Below are 16,216 nucleotides of genomic sequence, written 5' to 3'. Positions count from 1 at the left end.
CTGAAAAATGCAAGTCTGGAGCTACTTCCTCGTTGATCAGTCGTTTGACAAAACGTGGAGAGAGCAAAATGAAGTGTTAATACCATCTTGACGGGTTTTGTGAAATGGATGAGTGGACTGTGACGCCCAGTGTCGCAACTACATATCATTCAGGTGGATGCGAACACACAAATCGGCGCCTCCCCGCCTCCCTGCACAAAGGTACGTGAAAGGTAAAATTAGCTACATTTACCTCGTTATGGGCGCGAGGTGAAGGGCGCGAGGTGAAGGACCGCAAGGGCGCTGAAGTGGATGCGAACACATCATCGGCGCGCCACCCCCTCCAGACGGGGTTTTGACGCCCCCTCTGGTGCAGCGCCTCTATGCGTTGCATGCGCTGCATGCCCACTTTTTGCGCCACTGGTGACGCCCCCTAGGTCATGCCACACTGGGCTGACAACCCTAACTTCCTCATGTAATGCATGTTTTTCCTCGTTTCTGTTAACGGTTTTTATTAGATCAGCGGAAGAGCCCCTTTTCCTATAAAGTGGGTTCAGTTTGAAGGTCTCCTCTCTTTTTTTAGAGAGGGCTGCTGTGACAGCAGTTAATTGGCCCGGCGGAGCCGAGGAGGGGAAACTGGAAGACTGAAACCAGGGAGGTGTCGCCAAAGGTGGAGGGGAAACTCAAGCGGGTCCGTGAGTCGAATCGCCCGTAATCCCACGTGTAAATGTGACAAAAAGAGTAAAGTGGGCTGCGGGGCAACGAGGAGAGGAGAGCGCTCTGCTGCGCTCTGGGGACCATCCCGTCTGAAACAAGGATATTCCCTGCCTCAGGACACACCCTTTGCGCCTCTCTCTCTCTCTCTCTCTCTCTCTCTCTCATTGTTTCCCACACTGACTCTGCCCCTTCCAGGCTTCGGATCGGGTTCACAAACCAAACGGCCATGCAGCCGCTTGCATGAGAAGTCTGCAAAGAAAGAGAGAGAGAGAGAGAGAGGAGCAATTCCGCTGCAGAGATGCAACTTTTATTCGCTTCGCGCTCTGGATGATGAACGTTTCTTCCTGAAGAATCGGCGTCTTTTTGTTATTTCTGCCCTGCAGAACAAGCCCGGAAAACAGACGGCGGAGATGAAGAGAGAGTGTCATCTAATTGGGATGAGAGTTCAAGTCAAGTGAGCAGGCAGATTGGACCCTCAAATCCTCTTAGCGCAGGTGGCGGCAGGAAAAGGAGAGTGTTCCCTTGAACTATGTGGATTTATGCGCTGACATCTAGACAGGAGGCGCAAATGCGGGCTGGTGGGCTCGCTGGGGCGCAGTAGCTGGGATAAAGGGGGGAGGAGGGAGAGAGGGGGTCACGGCGGGTTCCAGTTCTCTCGACGCCATGAAGTTGCCTTGTGGGAGTTTGAGGGTTTGAGTCTGAGGAAGAGGAGACCTGCGCGCAGAGAAGACGCAGGAGGAGGAGGAGGGGAAAGAAAGAGAGAGGGAGAGGAGTGCCACCACCAGCGTCGGAGCGCACAGCGTACTGTTCCAGTTCTCTCCAGTTCCCTGGACGCGGGGATGGAGAGCACCAGAGCGCACGGGAGAACTCCGATGGGTCCTGGAAGCGGAGGCGTAAAGCTCCGGAGGGCGCGCCTCCACCTGCAGCCGGCCGTGATTCTTCTCGCCGTCCTGACGCTGCAGCCGCGGGTAAGCAAACGATTAAAGTGCTATTTCGGGCGGCGTGAACCTCAAAGCCCCGAGGCTGACCTGCCAAATGCAGTTCGGTGTGTGGTTTCTTTTTTTTTCTTTCTTTCTTCTTTTAGAGAACACCTGAGTGGAAATAGCCACCAGTAAAGTCCACGCGCCAGCTCGGCTTTGTGCTGCCCTCTTTCTGCTCCCATGGCGATGCGCCCACCTGTTGTCTCAGCCCGCTGCCGAGCCTGCTGTCAGCAGAGGCTGATTGTAGTTATCAGAAATAATAATAATAATAATAATAATAATAATAATAATAATAATAATAATTATAAACACAAATCGTTCATCTATCAGGGTGCAAAAAAGATGTTTTTTTTCCCCAGGTTTTTTGCATTTATCACTGTTTTACCAGAGAGTATGTATAATCAGGCCTAAAGAAAGAAAAAAATAATAATAATTGGATGGTTTATGTTCCAAATAAACAGCTTCTTCTCTCGGAGGTAATTTAATGAATCCTTTCTGAGTAACGGAGCGGAGATAACACTTTAATTATAGCCACCACACCCCCTCCGGTGTCCACCTCACCGCGCCATAAAGGAGCTTTTCGCTCCCACACGAATCGGACAAATCGCAGATCCTGATCCTCCTTCGCGCCACACAGCCGCATGTGCGTTACTCCACTGACACGACAGCTGTGCGTAATAGTGACGGCGGGAGAGGAAAAATAATGAATCGTTCCCAACCGCAAACCTGCAAAGACTTGACCCCGTAAGCTGACCGGTCGGGTGAGGTAATGGTTGCTCAGAGGCAAGTAAAAACCTCTGGAGGAGTCGGAGAGACCCGCAGCTCAGGCGGGACAGTCTGTTGGCGGTGTGTTCTTTAAAAGGATCGGCACAAACAATGTTTGCGGTTTGCCACAAGCCGCAGGAGACACAGGGAACGAGTTGGTGAGAGCAAAAGCTCAGCTTTTTGGCCATAGCAGCTTCACAGTGAAGCACGGTGGTGGCAGCGTCATGCTGAGGGCGTTGCTTCTTCTTAGCAGGGATGTGGAAGCTGGTCGGCGTCGGCGGGAAAGTAGCAGCTAACAATTATTTTAGTGATTGGTTATTCAATTGATTACCCTGATGATGAATCGATTAGTTTGATGTCAAAATTGACTCATTCTGCAGATTTTTCATGTAGCTACACAAGCCTTTTTAACGCAATATTAGGAATATATTAAAAATATCCAAGTAGACGAATAATTCGGTTCCTTTTTTAAAGAAGAAAATGCAATAACGTGACATTCCTGTAGTGTTCACTTGAGCATCTGCAGCTAAAAATACTTTAAATGGTGTAAAAGTCTTGACTTAGCATCAATGCAGCGTTGGGATGATCTGTTGATTTTTTTTTTTTGATTAATTGATTAATATTTGCATAATGAAAGGTGCTTAATGAGAGATTTTCTTTTTGAAATTTGAACCAGGTGAAGCTAAAACCATCCCACTCAAAGAGTTTTAGGTTTAACATAGTTACAAGAAAGAAAATATATATATATTTTTTTTACTCTAGATGCAAAATGTTCATATTTTGAACAGTTTTTGACTTAATTGCTGCTCTCAATATGCTGTTCTGTCAGCAAATGGCCACTTTTTGAGTCCAAATACTCCAGTTAGCGATTAATCGACGACTAAACTGGTTGGCGATTATCTCAGTAATCGATTCATTGCGATTCATCCGATTAATCGTTTCAGTCGTAAATCAAAGCACATGTGTGTCGGGACGCCCTAGTCAAAGTCCAGACGTGAATCTAATCAAGTCTGTGGTAGGAGATGAAGCTGTGCATCCCCCTGATCTGACTCAGAGTGGCTGAATACAAATGCGTCGCACACTTTTCAGATTCGTTTTACTCATCCGTGTCTTAATACGAGTTCGCTGAAATCTGCGGCGTTGACGTGACACATTGTGACAAAGTTCACAGGGTGTAAACACCTTAGCAGTCACACCGTGTGTGCAGATCTGTTTTGGTGTTTTCTCGGCTTTTTCTTGACATTCTTCAGGAATTGAGTCGCATAAAAAAACCAAGTCTTATGCTACTTTTTTCCCCTGTGAGAGAGAAAGGGGGGGAAAGAAATGATTATCTTTGCACCTTTTGCGCCGCGCTGCTGACAGGACGGCTGTGATGTGTGACAGGACCCACCAGGCAGAGAGGTGGTCCCCGGTGTGTGTGCCTGTGTGTGTGTGTGAGCACATTTTTTCCTTTGCTCTGAGCGCTGAGCTCACAAACAGCGTCTGTGCTCCTGGGTGTGTGTGTGAGTGTGTGTGTGTGTGTGTGTGTGGAGCACAGGGCCACAGGCCAATCAACTCCGGGGCGTGTGAATGTTGAACATGGGGCAGCTCTGCACCTCTGCAGCCCCCTTCACAGCTGAGCAACAACACACTTCTTCTTCTTCTTCTTCTTCTTCTTCTTGCTCCTGACTGCACTGCAGAGTCAGGACCCTCTGCAGCTGTTTTCGCCCCTTCATTGTAACGCAGGGGAGAGAGAGAAGTATCAGAACCTGCGATTCATCAGACAAAGCCGTCCTTCCAGTCTTATCTTCTCTGCAATATGTTTTTTTTTAATAGAGCATACGATCCAGCATGCTGTGCAATTATGGTTCGCAGAAAATGTCTGGAGAGGAGATCAAAGCTCCACTCGTTGCACATCTTTGAAGTTCATTTGTAGTAAATTTGCTCAAACAGACAGAGAGAAATGAATGAGAATCACGTTTTTTCATTCTCTTTTCACATAATATAATTATTGGACGCTTCTTCTTTTGAATTGAAGTGGGGGAGGGGGTGGGGTTATTCTTTTGCAGACAGCACACTCTTAAGCTAAACAAGAAAAAATGATTTTCAGTTGCAGGATCATGTCAAAGAAAGAAAAGGAGCAAATCTGCAGATTTCACAGGCCACCTTCTAGTCTGTGTGCCTCTTTTTTTGAGGGTCGATGGAAGATAAATTGCACCTCAGGAACCTGTAGATAAACATTCAAACAGAAGTTTGGTACGCAGAAACTGAAGACAGAAACAAAGGCACCTTCTGAAAACACTGACATTTTATTAATGAGCCGATTTCAAGGCAAAAATCCCAACGTGCTTCACTGAAAGCAAACAACTAAACTAACATTTACCGAAAACAGGTTTAAAATATGACAAGTTGTCGACAATCGTGAAGCTTTTCTCCTCTTCTTCAGCTCAGCTGTAAGCCAGCGGCAGGTCCTGATCACACAGTCGTTGTATGTGAAGCTCCATAAATCAGAAATCGGACGTGGCGGAGGACTTTGGAGCTGCTTCGCAGTGCGTGCCACTTAAATAAGCAGAACTGTAACGTGTGAAAACTTGGAGAACTTTCGTCAGAAGCTTTTCCGAAGCGTTCTGAGCAACCTGCGGGCGATCCGCGGAGGTCTTGTTAAGACAAGCGAAAACAATGAGCCATCCAGGAATCCAAGCATGAATGTACCTTTAAAGCCTCAAGATGGACACAGAGCAATTTAAGTTTCTTATGCTCCCAGCAACTCTGGGGCGGATGCAGAGAGCTGCAGCTCAGGTGGACAAATCTGCACATGTTTCACTGATGTGACGTCCACAAAACCATCTGACTGTTGATTATTTGAGGGGAGATCAACGCTGAGCTTGTAGTCCCATTTGCTGAATGCTGTGAAAACCAACACCCTGAGCAAGTAGGCATGGTGGAGGCGTCGTCATGCTGTGGGGATTCGCAGTAAAAGCAGGGGAGCAGATCAGCATTAACTTTCCAGAGAGACGACGACTCTAAACCCACGACCAGAGCCGATCAAACCGCATTCATGTGTCTGAATGGCCTAGTCAAAGTCCAGACTGATTTACACCTGTGGAAAGACTTGAAACTTGGTGTTCAAATACGCTCTTCGTCTAATCTGACTGAACTTGAGCGATTTGACAAAGAAGAACTTCAAAAACACAAAACCTCACTAAGTCCTCTAGTCTATTTATTTTACTGCAAACATCTTAGTACACTTAAAACAAGACAAAACTGACTGAAAAGTTTCCTTTCAGCAAATGTAGAAGCTTACTTTAAGTCAACAACTCCTTAATATTGATGAAAAAGTTCTATTTTATAAGTTACATAATCTGCTAGTGGAACCACAACTTTCTCATCAATATTATTGACTAGACAAGCTCATACATCTTGCTGAAAAGTTACTCATAACTTTGTTTAATTTTTTTATTATCTTACTTCAGGTGTACTGGTGTGTTTACACTAGAAACTGGAGCACAAACACTTTGTGCGATTAAGCTCTTTCACATTTCTCCTCTGCGCCCTGCCTGCTTTCAGGCCTCCTCTTCCTTTAACGGTCAGTTCCATTACTGAGCCATAAATATCCGTCTTTTCAATGGCGGGGGGACCTTTCTGTGCGCGCCTCTAAGTGCCGGGGGTCTCCTGCCGAGCGGGCCGGAGGGGCCCCCCGGCTCAGACCCCTCTGTCTCGCTGTCTCGGCCCCGACTGAGCGCTGAAACGCTGGTATGCGGGGAATGGCTCCGGCAGCGAGCGGAGGAGAGGAAGAAAGGAGGATGTGGAGTGATGAGCGCCACTGTATCTCCGCAGGCCTTTTGATGTAGCCAAGTCCACCCACCCTCCTCCACTTCTCTCTTCAGGCCCCGGACCCCCTCCCCCCCCCACCCACCCAGGGACCCCGGGTGCAGCGGGGGGACACTCGCTCTTTAACAATGGGCCGATTTTTGGCTCGGCTTGGGACCGCGTCGCATACGATCGGGTTCACAGCGGCTCTTTGGGTTCACAGCTCCGATTATCGGAGCTGCGTAGCCGCGATGTCTGTGGATCAGCAAGGGCTTTACTGGCAAACTCAGATTATGGCGGGTTTATTTTTGCAAAAAAAGAAAAAGAAACAAAAAAAGAAAGAGGCACACACTTTCCCCCTTCTTGCCACGCACACATACCTGACCCTTCTGCTCCGGGAATCTCAGGGGGTCTTATTAACTCCGGCATATGTGTGTGTGTGTGTGTGTGTGTGTGTGTGTGAGCGAATCGTCTGCTCGTCTACAAATAAGGAGCCAACCCCGAGAATGAAACGAGCCGACGGACACAAAGCAGAGCGGCCGATTGTCGCCGCCGGGAGAGAAATGACAGGAACATCACAGCTTCGCATTGAGAAAGAAGTGAGGAGGAGGAAGAGTAGGAGGAGGAGAATCCAGAGTTTCCCCCTGGGGATGAGGACATGAGGGAAGAATAAGAAGGGAGTGGCGGCCGCACATAGCAAAGAAAGAGAAGGGGACGAGGCAAACAAAAGGAAGTGGGGAGATAAACAGTTGGAGGATTATATGGCAGGAGTGTTTGGTGTGTCTGTTCATAATTTAGATGGAAAAGTTTGTTTTTTCCCCTCCAGAGGTCAGACAGAGTTGTGGGAATCAGAGTTATGTCTCTCTGTCTCTCTCTCTCTTTTCTTCTTTTTTTCTTTTTCCTGATTCACTTGTCTCTCTCTCTCTCTCTCTCTCTGGCTGGAAGAGAGAGCATCCAGCAATGAATTATACATGCCCTCCAAAAACTTTTTGCCAATAAAATCCTGAAAAAGTGCACAGAGTGCGACGCCTTCAGAGGAAAACCTGCTACTTAAATGTAGCTCACCTGAGGGGATGAACCCTCACTGCAAAAACAACAAAAACAATATTACCAAGTATTTTTGGTTGAGTTTCCTGTGCAGATATCTTAGAAAACTGACTTGGAAGCAACTTTCAGCAAGACATAGGAGCTTGATTCAAGTCGATAATTCTTTCGTGTTTATGAAAAAGTACAATAGTGTTGTCTTATTTCAAGTGTATTTAAACTAGACAAAAATACTTTTTTTTTTTTTTGTTGCTTTGTAGGCCTCAGGTGCTTGTGTAAAATATCCAAAGCTCCTACTTGTTGAGGGAAACCATCACTTCTCTTTACTCTGAACACATCATCTGCAGTTTGAGACACGGTGGTGGCAGCAGGATGCTGTGGGGAAGATAAATAGATCTAAATCTGGGCTGATGCCGGTAGAAAACCGTTTTGGGAGGCTGGAAAAGAAAAGACCAGAGACCCAGAGAGGATCCCCTTCCATCAGAACGATGATCCCAAACACACGGCCTAGTCAAAGTCCAAACTTACATCTACTTGAAAATCTGTCAGGAATCAGTCTTCTCCGATTCCCTCGATTAACCTGATGGAGGCTCAGAAGAGTGGAGACAAATTTAAATCTGTAGACATACAAAACTGGAGCTGCAGTAAAAACCAGTAATCATTTTCCTTCCTCTTCCCAGTGGGACACAAACCCGACTAAGACACGCTGACAATTGTAGCTGCGTCGTCACAAAACGTGGAAAAGTTCAAGGGGCATGAAAACATCTGCAAGGTGGTGGACGTGTTTGAAAGCAGCAGCATATGCGTGAATATGACAACACAGAGGTTCGCTCTCTTCTCTAATGGTGTAAACCTTCTGCGGGATGCAGAAGCTCAGCGGGAGCTGAAGCACCAGCGGCTCTCATTGTGATTAGAGAGCGTACTGCTGCAGAGGTCCTCCGCGGGGGGTCCTGCTTTTGTTGAACAAATCAAACTAACCCAGAAAACGCTCCACTGTTCAGTCAGCCCGCGTCAGATTTAGCCGGGAAGGAAACTTAAAGTTGACTCGGAGCTCTGAGGAACAACTTTCTTTCTGAGAGTTTCCATGTTTTCCCGCCTCCTTATCGCTCTACTACTTTCTGCCCTCTCTCTCCCGGTCCAGGCTGTGCGCGCCGCCGGGATGTTCGAGCTCCAGATCCGTCACTTCCACAACCCGCAGGGCCTCCTGCAGGACGGAGACTGCTGCGACCTGCAGGCTGGCGGCGCCGGTGGCCAGCGCTGCTCTGCCCGGGACCAGTGCGACACCTTTTTCCACGCCTGCCTCAAGGAGTACCAGGCCCGGGTGGTCCCCATGGGGACATGCACCTTCGGGTCCGGCACAACGGGCGTCCTGGGCGGAAACTCCCTGTCGCTCCGGCACCGAGGACACGAACCCGGAGGAGGTGGAGGAGGAGGAGGAGATGATGGGACTAACGGACACATCTCCATTCACTTCAAATATGCCTGGCCAGTAAGTACTACTGGGATGGAGGATGGGGTGGGGGATGTGCTTGTTACCAGTATGGTTACCAAGGGAACAGGCTAAGCTTCAAGTATAATACAATCCTCTCGAACCAAGGCTAGATTGGAGTGATGATAACCCCTCGCTGTCAGAGTTCACATGATGTTGCTTTTCTATTACTGGGAGCCATTACAGCAGCTTTCACCACACAGCTCCCCGATTTCAGCTAAATTTCTCTTTATGAGAAGAGATGCCTTCTCTTTGGAAACACAAAGCAAAAATCCATTTTTTTTATTACTTGGGAGAAAAAATCTTAATTTCAACACAAACACTGGCTTTTATTAGGCCTCCCTTTTTTTTTCTCTCCTGACCTTGAGCGTGCAGTGAGGAGTCCAAACACTTTACCGTCGCTGTTTTGTGACAGGAAACAATCATGGCTGTTTATCCATGCTTGGATTTATTTATTTATTTATTTATTTTGAAGTGAGTATATTTGCCACGTCTAGATGAGCGCCTTCCACATCAGCTTCAGTTCATTCTGGGAAACCCTCCGCTGTCATCTGCTGAGAGCCTCTTGGGGTGATAATGGCTGCTGCTTTCTGGGATCATCAGTGCGTTTAAAACATAAAATCTAACTAAATAAACCTCTCGATCTGCATGCCTGCATGCGGGAGACTTAAAAATAGATGCCAATTAAAGACTAAATTGTCATCAAATGGTTTGATGAGCTGGGCTCAACATTTTCTCCTTTTTTCCCCCCCATCTCTTCCCAATGACACTTTAAGAAGGAAAGCAGGAATATTTTGATGCCAGATTTGTTTGTTTGAAGGCAGCAGATTTGATCTGCCATCAAACTAGAGAGTTTGTCCTCCAATGCTGATTTGAGTCATTTCAGATGAAACATTTGAGTCATCAAGTTAATTTAGGCTCATAATTATTAATACCTCTAGCAGATTTAGGTTTAAAAAAATAATCTTTTCATTTTACCAACATGTATCGTCTGACTGGAGGTAATATTAATCCTTTGGAGTTGGTGACTAATCAGAGCCATGGAGGCTCCAGATGTTAATTAGCTGTACTCACCAACTAAACTATAATTCATATTTCAGCTTCCCAAGCTGCATTTTCTTCTCCAAACATTTTAAATAATAATAAATAATAAAATATCTTCCAGAAAAATCCACAAATAGGTGAATCTTGAACCTTGAAGTCTGCTGAAGTGCTATATAGCATTAGCGTGTTTACTCTGTTTTGATACGACTTGTTGATATGTAGTGGTAGCATATCTCAGTGGGGTTCCAGCTGCTCAACACAAAGGTACATTTTTATTTTGTGTGAATTAAATATTGTCTGTGCAGCTTTTCCTGTTAGAAGCAATTTTATCAGACGGTCTCCTGTGACAACAACGAAACAAAAAAACTTTGATTGTTTGGGAAAAACCCAGATTGATCAAACAAAAGTTGCACAAGTTGCACAAGGTGCCTGTAACATGAAACATAAAATCGATCAACAGCGGATATTTGTTTATGATTATCAGATATAGATTAGCAATATCGATAATCCACAGTCGCTCTGTGTATTTAGTTTCATTTATGAAGGTTATTTGTAGCACCTAGAGGGATGCATGTTGGGGTCGGTTTGTTTGCCAATTTGTTCAGTCCTGTTTTTCCATCCACTGGTTTCCTCGGTTTTTCTCTCTTTCTTCTGTCCATCCAAATGTTTTCACTTTTGCTCTTTCGGGAGCTTTTTGAACTTCCTACTCCTGGCTGCCAGACTCGACATCCGTGAATGAAAGAGTAATTTAATGACAAAACAGAACACCAGAGTGGCCAAAAGGTTTATTGATTATTGAGCTCGGCTTTTTCATTCCCCTCTCCAGCCATCTTTTTTTTCTTTTTTTCCTTTATTTCCCTCCACATGTTTTCATTATTAACATAAAAAAAAAAACAACAAGCACAGCTTGGGTGAATTAAAGACACAGAAGCTGCTTCCTTTTCAGACTCCATTAGCAGCTAATGCTCGTTTAAAGCTCAAGAGAATCCCTCTAAAATGACTTGGCAGATCCATAATTTTCTGCGGGACTTTATGGATTTTATTTTAGTTTTTGGCTAAAAGGATTCCTCCTCTTCCTCCTTCTCCTCCTCCTCTCTTCTCCTTGTGATTGTTTCTTAGTTTGCTCCCTACATGGCGGGTTCGGTTTTTATCTCGACGCTTTCCACAGTTTAAGCTCTATTATCGTGACATGTTGTAAAAATGTGTGTGATGTGGGGAAACATGTTTCCTTCACTCCTCCAGCGTGTCGGAGTCTCCGCACTAAAAAACTGTTTGATTTACCTGATGAGGATAAAGCTCCCTGTCCCTTTAATACACCTGCACACCGGCCTAGGTTTCCTCCCTGTGATCGGTATCGGCCCGTTTACCTGTGAGACTCGCTGTCCCAGAGCCAATTATCTTCCCTTATCTGTGTGCCATTTGCATCTGGGCGTGCTGGATGCACGCTGCGTGAGCGCCGAGCTTCGTCCCCCTCTTCCCGCTCTCCGGGGAGGTGTGTGATTGGCAGGTGCGAGTGTGAGAAAGTTTCTCCGTGAGAAAGCCTACCTGGATCGGTTTCAGGGCCGCGCCGTGGGGCGGGCCGGATCGGGGCGCTCCGTGGCAGCCTCAGCTGAAAGGACGGCTTTATCCGGCCATCTCTATGAGGCGGGGGGGTGGGGGAGGGGGTGATCCCCCTGCCCCAGGTGAGGGGATCAACAGGTGAGCCGAGTCATTATGAGGTAAGGTGAGCTCTCTCTCTGTCCTCCTGCCCTCCCTCCTCTAATCTCTCCAGGGAAATATGTGCATTTGCTTATGAATGTGGGCATGATTGTAATTCGTTGTATTTGCTTTGTGCCTGATGCGATCAAGGCCAGGTGTCATCCCCTTTAAGCTGCTCTCAGTCCGTGTTAGGACTTTTTTCCTTATAAATCTAAATCCTATACTTTTTTTTTTGGTCTGGTTTTGAACGTTAAAAAAAAAAAAAAAATCAAGTTTTGTTTTTGTCGCCTCCTGGAAAATCTGTGATCCTGAGCAGCACGACTTGTTCTCGGCCCCCAGAGGAACAGACAATCAGCAGTCTGGGTTTTCTTTTTTTCTTTTTTCTTTTTTTCAGCTGAGATTTGACAAGTTCAAAGACTTCATAGCATAAGTCATTTCTTGAAGCTCTGTCTCTGTAGGTATTAGCTCTGCTTTAAACAATGAGAGGAGCAAAGCAAGCTGACATGAAAGCGCTTAATTAGCTTCTGTCGAGCAGAAACAAATAAACGCTGAGTGGAAGGAGGCAGGCTGGCAGAGGACATCGCCTGTTTTTACCTTTATGAGGGATTCGCTTTATTTATCTCACTGTCTGCTGCTGGAATATTTAGGGTTTAGAGTTATGAAACAGCCTGATTATCCTGCTTTCCTGTAGGATTTTAAAGTGTTTTTGATCATTTTTTCGTCCCTAATACTAATTAAAGTCATTGAAGAATAAAGGAATTTCTCTTAAATACTTCAGTGAAATCATTAAGGTCAATTGGACATTCTTTGAAGTAAAAAAGTGTTTGCATCTTTTCAGATTTCTTCTGTTTTTTTTTTTTTGTTTGTTTTGTTTTGTTTTGTTTTTGTCACAAATGTTTCAGGTAATCCAAAATAGAACAAAAAGATAACCCAAGAAGAGACAAATATATATATATATTTTTTTAAATTATGGTTTTATTGATGAAGAGGAAAAGACAGTTTAAGGTCGTTTCTCGCCTCAAGTTAAGCCCAGACTTTGGCTAGGCCACTCCAAAAAAGGGAAACTTACTGGGCTGATTTATGTTATTGTCCTGCTGAAAATATGGAGCTTGAGGACAGTTTCTGTCAGGACTGATTTTACAAGTCAGAAAAAGTTTTGTAGAGACTTGAGTTTGTTTAGATCAGGGAATGACGTGTTGGTTTCTAGATGTTCTTACTTGAGCCACAAGAACATCCTTTTCTGTCGGTTCTGTTTTCTCCACAAAATTCAGTGAAACTGAACTGAAACATGTTGGATGGCAAATTATCAACGAGTCATATCAAAACAGGGAGGATACATCCGAAAAGTTAGCTTAGCGCTAAAGGATACCGCTTGCTAGGTATGACAAAAACGGGCACAAAATGTGAATTTACTGAAGAGTAGCTGTGAGTGTTGGACATGGAAACCTTTAGCAACAAGCGATAAATATATATTTATAGTAGCTTCATTGAGTCAACAAAAATAATTTACATAAGCGATGGAGCAGTGCGAGCTGTGAACGAGGAAATGGGGAACGCTTATTAAATACTGATCATTTATAGATATTGTAGAGCTTGATTATTAATTCTTTATAATGCCTTTTAAACCCATTCTTTGGACTCTGGCTGCTTCTCATTTATTCATTTTCATCATGAATAAATGAAAGGTGTGTGTGTTGACACAAAGCAAACATTGCAGCAAAGCACCAAATCCAAGCTGCAGTAACGTAAAACCAAACTCGAGGAAATACCTGATAGTTTTAGTACATTAATAATGACTCAAATCGGATGATTTTTGCTTCTAAAACAAACGCATGAGATGAGGAAATGGACCGTGCGCTGCACATGCAATCTCCTTCTTCTCAAAGCGACATGCAAACTGCTTCCATCATGCAAATGCGTTGCAGTAAACCGCCCCGGCTTCTCGCCGAGTCACAGAGTTTGTTCCTGGATGTGGAAGCGTGAGAGAACAGAAAGCTTCCCCGAGCGTTTGAATGCCGTCATTCAACCTCAGAAAATTATCAGTGAAGTTCAATTTCATGTTAGGAAAAGGAATCCAGGCTGATAACAGCGATCGTGTTCACATTTCTACGTTTTTTCCTCACCGCGTCCTTAAGTATCGTAAACATGAAAGGAAAAAAAAAATAAAAGTTTTTGCATCAAATAATCTAGTTTGCATCTTTGATATTAATCTGAAACACCTGGTGTTTGAGAAATATGATTTACTGTCAGAAGCTGTTACACAGTGTAATCAATTTTTTTGCGACAATTATAAGTGACATATGTGTGTGTGTGTGTGTGTGTGTGTGTGTGTGTGTGTGTGTGTGTGTGTGTGTGTGCTGAAAACATGGGAAGAAGGTCAAGCACTAAAAGCAGGGACCGTCCCCTCAGTCATGGAGCTTTTAACAGGAAGTAATTACATTTAAGTGCTCACATACGGCCCAAAAATATTCATCTGTCACAGCAGCCTTATGGATATTACAGTAATTAAAGTTATTATTGCAATGCCTTTGCAGACAGCAGAGAGGCTTAAATCAGATTTGAAGCTTTTTTTTCTTTGAGGAAAAAATGGATTTTATTTATCTCTAGTAGCTAAATGTTTGGAGGCTGTTTTAAGCCTCACAATTTTTCTTCTCAGTTTGAAAACATCCGTATCAAGGTAACATATTGTGCAAAAAAAAAAAAAAAATGTCTGGATACCTTCTGTGCCCCCCCAAAAATACAACAGAAGAACATTTCTTCTCATTTTTAACATTTTCTGCACAGATGTGAGGATTAGAGGTGACTGTGTCTGAGCAAAAATGATGGAAATGAGGAAAAAATGTCTAAAGTTTGTCCAGGTTGTCCGATGTCGGCTGTAAAAGTTTTCCTCTTGGGAAAGCGTCGCTTCTTAACCTTAGCCTCTTCAGATGAGCTGGAAATGAAATTAAAAAAGCACTTTAAGTTCTTTTTTTATGGTTCAGAGGAAAGAAAAACAGAAACCGTGAAGATACGACTGATTGGTAAATACTGAGAGAACGCCACAGTTTATGGTTTGTATCTGGTTTATTTCTCCGTTGGATCTGGACTGCGTCTCTCACTATGAACTGAAAATACTTATGAAACCTTTCACTTTATCTGTGAACACCAAACAGTGAACTTTCGCCTCCTATAAAAACATTGCTAGCATCTTGTCCCGTTTCATTCTCATCAACTTCACGTCGTTTCACTAAAAGGTGTAATCTGTGACCATTTTGCAGTAATTTATCGTAGTAATTATTGAACTTACTGTCTGTCTATATTATTTAACAATTATTCAAAGTTATGGTGATCTTTTTATTTTTGGTTTCTGAATGTAAAATGAGACGCTGCAGCTCACCTATCATTACTTCCTCCTCCAAACTTCTGGACTCGTAATAGTCGATCCCCTCCTGCAGTCGCTGCGTTTACTGTACGGTTGTAGCTCAGGCTGCAACTAATGGTTATTTTAATATTTGATTAACCAGTCAATTATTATTATTATTATTTTTTTGATTGATCCATAAATCAGTCAGCTGGCACTGACCAAGTGAACGACTGCGACATGGCCTCAGCATGAATCAATAATAAAATTATTTGCCAAAACTTTTATTAATTGATTTTTATTGATTTCATCCGTTCGTTGCTGCAGCTCTGGTTGTAAACCAAACAAATCCCCAAACACCTCCACGTACCCGGCACTTTTATCTGCAGATCTACGTGTGTGCTGGTGTAACTCGGTGTTGGTAGCAGGCCGTCGCCTCCTGTAGAGGTCAAAGGAGATAAATGCAGTGGAGGGAATCCAGGTTTCAAAAGGTTTTCTGTATTGCCTACCAATTGGCCAGCTGGACATTTCTACAAATGACCATCTGGCCATTATATAATTTGGTTATGAAAGTAAACAATAAAAAAAAAAGCCTTTGAATGGATTGTAGCAGCAGAATATTAAACATCAGTGGGTTTCTGCCTCGGTCTTACAGCTCCAATAACACATTTATTTCAGCTCTAACCCGTTACGCGTCCCCCCCTTCCTCTCTATGAGCTGCAGCGTTTTTCATATCCAAATTGGACTGTAAATGTATCTGCCGGACATTTCGATCTCGGTGCGGGACGAGACTTTCATCGGACAGAATAAAAAGTGAACGTGAGAAATTTCAAAAATGAAAGCACCCCGGCAGTCGAGTTCCTTAATTATGCTTAGAGTAGTAAAATGAATGCACTTTAGTCTCCGGGTTTTGAACAGAGGGCGGCCTCATTCGTTCGTTCTCATAGCATGTGATGGAGACACACAGCCATTGTTGCAACCTGCACATTCCTGCTGTGTGGGAGCCGAGCAGAGGGAAACCGCTGAAGAGAAACGAACGTAGACGAGCATAGTCGGAGCTTTCTTTCCCCTCCGGAGTTTCTCTTTCACTCTTCCTCTGTGTGTCGCTTGTGTTTTCCTCTCTTTTGTCCCCCCTCACCCCCCCTCTAATTGACTCTCCTGTGCAGCCTTGCATACCTGCATGTATGCTGATACCGCTGTCTGAACATACACATCTGCAGACTCACTTTTCTCTTCACAATCCTTTTAATTTGCCTCCCACAGACACACCCAAATGCACCGAATGCATCCGGATCCACTCACACACACACACACACACACCCCCACACACACACACACACACACACACACACACACACACACACACACACA

General features: G+C 44.5%; 1 protein-coding gene across 1 annotated transcript in view; it reads left to right on the top strand.

The window, feature by feature from the left end:
• The first annotated feature begins 883 nt into the window (after positions 1–883).
• LOC103136351 (protein jagged-1) overlaps positions 884–16,216 on the top strand; it is a 54,247-nt gene continuing 38,914 nt past the window's right edge. Inside the window, exons 1-2 of the mRNA XM_007549552.2 lie at positions 884–1,664; positions 8,416–8,763. Coding sequence (XP_007549614.1) covers positions 1,536–1,664; positions 8,416–8,763 — 477 coding nt within the window. The 5' untranslated portion in view covers positions 884–1,535. The remainder of the gene's footprint in view (positions 1,665–8,415; positions 8,764–16,216) is intronic.

This window comes from Poecilia formosa, unplaced genomic scaffold, assembly GCF_000485575.1.
Source record: "Poecilia formosa unplaced genomic scaffold, Poecilia_formosa-5.1.2 Scaffold31, whole genome shotgun sequence".
Classification (NCBI taxonomy): Eukaryota; Metazoa; Chordata; class Actinopteri; order Cyprinodontiformes; family Poeciliidae; genus Poecilia; species Poecilia formosa.
The sequence above is the reverse complement of the archived record's forward strand: the minus strand, read 5'-3'. Positions and strand labels throughout refer to the sequence as shown.